Source organism: Kryptolebias marmoratus, linkage group LG7 (assembly GCF_001649575.2).
Source record: "Kryptolebias marmoratus isolate JLee-2015 linkage group LG7, ASM164957v2, whole genome shotgun sequence".
Lineage (NCBI taxonomy): Eukaryota > Metazoa > Chordata > Actinopteri > Cyprinodontiformes > Rivulidae > Kryptolebias > Kryptolebias marmoratus.
Genome location: NC_051436.1, coordinates 11,412,625 through 11,418,972, shown reverse-complemented (window position 1 = coordinate 11,418,972; position 6,348 = coordinate 11,412,625). Strand labels below are relative to the sequence as shown.

The 6,348-nt window shown below is 43.4% G+C and overlaps 1 protein-coding gene across 5 annotated transcripts in view; it reads right to left on the bottom strand.

Moving 5' to 3' along the window:
• Window positions 1-6,348, bottom strand: part of zmp:0000000660 (arf-GAP with Rho-GAP domain, ANK repeat and PH domain-containing protein 2) — a 165,419-nt gene that overhangs the window by 155,331 nt on the left and 3,740 nt on the right. For 2 of the 5 annotated variants that reach the window (XM_037976413.1, XM_017426249.3), the window contains 2 exons: window positions 3,825-4,689; window positions 2,985-3,058 (listed from right to left, as the gene is read on the bottom strand). In XM_037976413.1, the coding sequence (XP_037832341.1) occupies window positions 2,985-3,058; window positions 3,825-4,621 (871 nt within the window). In that variant the 5' untranslated portion in view covers window positions 4,622-4,689. Of the gene's footprint in view, window positions 1-2,761; window positions 2,958-2,984; window positions 3,059-3,824; window positions 4,690-6,088; window positions 6,206-6,348 lie in introns of those variants that run through there. The other 3 variants (XM_037976414.1, XM_037976415.1, XM_037976416.1) reach the window with 3 other exon arrangements.

The window sequence follows — 6,348 nt, the reverse complement described above, 5'->3', positions numbered from 1 at the left end:
GGGGGGGGGGGGGGGGGGGGCAAGACGCGCACGTGCACAGACACCGGTGGACGGACAGATGCGCACTCGAAGAGCATTAAAAGGTCGAAACCTAAAGATGCCGCCAGACAAAGACGGAAAACAGACAAATGAGCTGACTCTTGCAGACAGAAATGTGCAATTCTTTTAAGCATTCAAGGAACACTTCAAAACAATGTGAGCCATTACAGAAGGGCACGGAGGGCATGTACTCAGTTCTGCACGCTGTTCGAAGAGGTCAGTACACTTGATGATCGAATGCACTCCAATACTGTGGCCCTCTCCGCGGACAAGCACGGTGGGCAGATAGCGCCCATCAATCATCTTCTATCAGCTGACCCTCAGGCCACTTGCGAGTCCCTCCGAGGGCCTCGAGACGCCACTGTACTCCATTCCTGTCTGTTACGCTCTTCTTTTCCCACCTCACTGGCTTCGCGTCTGGCATCTGCTTTTGTTTCTCTCAGATGCTTCTTTATCTGCTCCTGGCCAGACTCTGTCAAGAGGGCGGTCTGGGTAGCGACCCCGACGCAGCCATCAGCTCAAGAGTTGGAGAGGAGATTGGTTCTGAATGGAGCGTGCAGTCCTCTGGGTCAATGAGTCGCGGGCCACTTGGGTAATATTGAACACTTGTTTCTAAAGCACTCACGTGTTGAGCATGGAGGACATAAAACTGCTTGGATACGAACTAAATTAGTCACCTAATTATTTATTCAGTCACTGGTTCCTTGAATTTTAAAGGAACTTCAATTTAAATGTTGTTTTTACATTAACTGACATTTATGAAGATATTTAATATCTTCAGTGTCATAAATAAACACAATCAGTTTACAGAAATAGAGTTTAATTAAAAACAGAGTGAATAGCTAATGGCTAGTCTGAGTGGGGCCAAAACCAAAGTGGATTGCTGTCGTCTTCAAACGACTAACCTCGAGAATTTTTTGGTGGTTCGTGCAAATGGAACTTTATAGACCTTCAAAGTGCTGCCAACTGCCAATGACATGAATAATCCTGCAGAAATATTATTTTTTATTATTTGCCCCCTCTCCTGGCTGCACCAGAAATGCTACAACTAGCTGCTGCTGCAGGTATGTGTGCTTGGAAATAATCACAGAATCCTATGGCAAAAATAATGTTTAGCAAAAATCACAGCAGTGAGGTTTGGAAAACTACGTTTGCACAAACTGGTGCGCAGCTTTTGAGATTTAGAGTTTATTTTAACGCAACAGCAATCCACTCTGATTGTGGCAATGCTCAGACTGGCCGTTAGCTCATCAAACCGGTCAGGATTTAATTCCATTTCTCCGAACTGAGGCCATTCACAGAGTTATCTACAACAAGAAATATCATTCATTTACAATCTTTCTACTGATGTGTACTTTAAAAGATCCGAACCATCACTTCGAGGATTGTTCTCAAAATCTGAATCATTCCTACAACACAAACTCAGTCAACTTTTGCACTAACAAAATTTAGATTTTTGTAATTAACGGACAATATTCAAGCACACACACCTTTGTTTATTAAGAGGCGTTCAGTGGCACAGTTGAAAACTGGCAGAAATCAGGTAAAATGTGTTTAATTGTTTGACAAAGAGCAGGAAGGTCATTCTACCCAAGTCTACTCAATCAGCTAATGGCTTAAATGACTGAATCCTGATGGTTTTGAATTTTGCTCAGTTTCTCCGAAAGATTCCCCAGAATAACGACAAATGTGCCATCTATTGTCATCCTCCAATGACACAAAAACAAACACTCTTCATATTAAAAAAAAAAAAAAAACTTGTCTAAACCGAGCAGTGCATGTACTGTCAGCCATTCAGGATTTCTGTATGCTTTTGGGGCTGCATGGTGGCTAGAAAAAGTACCGGACAGCAAAATGTTTCCTGAAGGAGATTTTATATACGGGGGAGAAAAGACAAAAATAAAAAATAAAAAAGGAGCCTTTTAGGAAAAAAGTAAATAAAAAGGTAGATTTTTGCCAGCCTCCAGCAGCAGGTTTTGACTGTGTGAGACAACACTGCACATTTTTCCATATACTCCAAATCTCATCTTGGAATGAACTCTTCAAATATGCTCGGGTGAAATCATATGTCAAATAACGCCTTGCTAGGCCGTGCTGTGAGGGGAATTTTAACTTGCTAGTCAAGACTCGAGCTCCCTGCGTCCCTGCTCGGGGACCCTCCTTGGCTTCTGCTCCTCTTCAGGCTCCCTCAGCCTGTTTTGCATTCATCTTCCCTTCGTTCCTCCCAACCCACTTCACTGTCTTGCCTTTTCTGTCTGTTCTCGCTGCCTATCTTGCTCCACACAGAGGAAAAAGTTGGCAAAACAAGGCCTGCCAGCATTGCAGTAAAGGTACACATAACAATGAGGGAGAGGGGGACCAAAACAAGAATATGAAGGCAGATTAGGAGAAAACAAACAAAAACGGACTAAAGTTTGATGATTCGCCGCAAAAGGATGGCGTCACGCACTATCAAAAATTGCCCCAAAAAGATTTCCGGTTACTGGCGTTTTGTTACATGCCTTTTGTCCTGGAAAGGCATCGTTCAATCCTAGGAGAGCACCTCTGACTGAGCTCAATAAATTCAGCAAGGGAAGAATTCAAAACCACATTTGCACCGGTTGTACTACAAACCCGAGTGTTGTTCGGAAAGTTAAACAACTTCTAAAAAAACTTTGAAAAGCTGTGCGACGAGAAATATATATATATATATATATATATATATATATATATATATATATACCATGGGTCTCCCCTGAGGAACGGGGGATGTGAGAGAGCATGTGCCCGGCGAGATGAGCGCTTCTCCCACGGCGCGGAGCCTCGGAACACCACCAACCACGCGCCGCCCTCGTCTCCTGTCCTCCCGCTTTCATTCGGGCAAACAACAGCGCGGCTGCCTCCACCACTGTATGAAATATTCATAGCAGAAGATAAAGGGGATGCAGCTGAAAGTCGGTGCATACCTTTCTGAGCGTCGTTTGCACCGGTGGGACGCTCTGAGCCGGTTAGGTGTTCGGGGCTGCTTGTTTGTGTACTCCTGAGAAGGAAGCATAAAAAAAAGCAATATATCAGTGGATTAGAACCAGCGGTGCAGTATGAGGGGGGAAAAGCAGTTAACACCATATAAGCATGAAGACCTTCAACGCTGTGGAACTCTCAAACTTAGTTTCACAATTCAAAGATCCAACAAGGTAATGTAGTGAATGGGATTGATTTCTCCTGATGAGAAGAACTGAAAGGAAAATCATGCTCTTTGGGTTTTCAGCCGCTGTAAAAAATGATATCATTTATATCACCGCAGCATGAAGTTTTTTACCTCCAGCTGCTTTAATTTATTTTGCTTTATAGTTATTCCTGGAAAAAAAAAAAAAAAAAAAACACATTTAGCATGACTTTACTTAAAGGAATAGCTCAAAATTTTCTAAAGTTGTTGCAAAACAAAAGCAAAGAGTCCTAAAATAAGGCCTAACATTCCTAGAAGGAATGCACACTCGCCCCACCCCCTTTCGTGCCAAAGTTTTAATCCAAGATCAAATTATGCTGAGAAGGGATGGAATTATAGCCTTTTTGGTCAAACCTTGAAACTGATGGTATGTGGAATCTTAAAGGATGTGTCAGCGGTCAGAAAATGTGTGGAGGATGACTCTCAGCTACAAATTTTAGCTCAATATCTGTAATTTTGCCAAGGTGGTGGTCATTTTTGTATTGGCGAACCATGGCTTTAGCTTTCACATGTAACAACTCGACTAAAAAAAAAAAAAAAAAAGTTTATCTCCAACTATAAATGATTTAATCAGAAGTACCTCTCCTGAGGCGACACGGCGGCTGGATTGGGGATTTCAGGAACAGGCCGGTGTCTTAACCTGTAGGAGCGCGAGAGTCGTGGACCTGCAGCATCCTTTACTGACATCTGCGTCTCGTATATCGAGTTGTCGACCATTTGAATGTGGAAACCCTTGTTGTCAGCTACCGCCCGGAGGGGGACTTCAGCAGCAGAGCTGAAGTGCTCCTCTGCAGAGGCCTCGCAATCTGAGGGTATATCAGACGTAGAAACCGAGTCACTGCTGCTGCTGCTTGAGAGCGTCGAGGCAGGGCCACGGGTCTGTACCTGCGCAGACGTCTGGATGTGCTGGAGGCTACGTGGAGCCGGTACGGGAGGAGAATCATATCGTCCGTCTGGAAGGTTCTCTTCGTCTCCTGCCAGCCCTGCCCTTGCAGGTAAGCTCCGACTTCCTTCCGAATCGTACTCCCTCTTCTCCTTTGTCTGGGTGTGCTGAAACGACGTCCCCTTTCGTCCGTATTCCCTGAAAATATGTCTTGGGTAAAGCTTCGGCTTCGTTTCGCCGCTTTCCAGACTTTCCTCATCTTCGCCTTCTTCTCCGCTCAGCTGACTCACGCCTAGTGCTTCCAAGCTTCGAAGGATGCGCCTACGGTGGCCTGTTGGCAGCACTTTGAGCTGCAGGAGTCGCTCCTCTGTGAGGTCCTTGCAGTCTTCCAGAGCTCGGTAGCCTCCCTGCTCGAAAAAGGAGACGTACTGAGACAGGTGGAGGGTGGACAGCCACTCGGCGACCTCGTGGCTGGGCTCTGGAGGCGCCAACATGGTGCTCTAATCACAAGGCCGGAACATTAGGAGGACTTGGAGAACATGGGGGGTAGTTTGGCTTCACACTGTGGGCACAGAAACAATAAGAGATCAATTCACATATGAAACCTAAAAGTCTGAGTTTTTCTTACAGATATCAGTCTAATGGCATCAAGTATGTGAAACAACTTAAAGCAAAGTGAAACTTTTTTCTCTTTTCTTGCTCCACAAACATTAATAAAGTGGATATATAAAGTGCACACACTCCGGTTAAAATGCTAGGTTTTGTGATATGAAACATTTTTTCCCCACCTTTCTTGTAGCATATATATCCTGTTCAAGTCAACTGATAGAAGAGCAACTAAAGAATAAGTGTGCAAAGTTTTTGTATGAAGCATCGTTTGATCGAAGTACAGCTTGGGAGTGGGAGTCTATCAGCAGCCTACATCTTGAATTAGGAATATTTGGCCACTCTTAGTTCCAAAAGTGCTCAGAATCTGTCAGATAGCGTGGGCAGTCCCACAGCACTCTACGTGTCACTCCAGTTTTAGGTCTACACTCTGGTTAGGTCATTCCAAAATGTCTTTTTATTCCCCTGATGAAGCCCTTCTTTTGTTGATTGGGATGTATGTTATATTCCAAAATAAAAATCTTCTTTTTTGTCAGCTTTCAGCAAAAAAAAAAAAAAAAAAAAAAATTTAGGCCAAGCTAAACAGTCATTAGGAGCTTTTCATTTCTCCCACCATCCACCTTGACTAAACCTCAGTTCAAGCTGAAGAAAAGCAACCCTACAGCATGATGCTGCCACCACCATGTTTCACTGTGGTTATGATGTTTATTTTATGTGCCACAGTCTTGTTCCTACCAGAGGTGGGTTCATCAGCCCATAACACATTTTCCCCGCATGCTTCTGAAAATCTTATCTGTTTGTTTTGCAGTTTTTAGCCCGTCCTTGATGGGGGTTTTTTGGTGCAAAAGGCTTCATCTTGAACTCTACTACCCCACAGTCTGGACACCTGGAGAACACCGGAGATTGCTGACACATTCTTTCATAGATCTGTTTTATATTATCACATTAAGTATAAAAAAACAAAATACAAAGACTAACTGTAAAAGCTGTGGTTTAAGCACCAGGGAAGTCGTCAAAAACAAAATAGCCTGTTCAACCACAAACACTGCTGTCACTGTCACCCCGAACTGCGGTTTCTCAGAAAGCACACACACACACAGACGCAGAGACTGGCATCGGGATTGTTGTTGCGAGCTCTGCTTTTCGACATTAGCCAACAATTAAAAACGAGCAAACACGATCAGAAACTCACATTCGAAAAAAAAACAAAAACCTGCAACAGATACGAGGAAACGACAGCTAAGATCACAAGCCACTTCCAAAAGCGTTTTATGTGAATCAAAATACCACAAATATGTTTTTGACTCAGGTTTGTTTTTGTCCGCTGCTTTTTTTTTTTTTTTTGCAGTACTTACCCCAACTAAAGATAAGAGTTCAACCCAACTGAGTGACAGAACTTCTCTCTCTCTCTCGCTGTTGATCTGTCTTTTTTTTTTTTTTGCACACACTTGAAACTAACAAGAAAAAAAAAAAAAAAAAAAAAACACATCAGCCTCTTAATGTGTCCACTTCTCTTTTGGTTTGCAAATCCCTCAGCACACAGGGGACCTAAAGTATTACTTCTGCTTTCATGAAACAATCTTTTGGTGTGTGTGTGTGTGTGAGACAGAGAGAG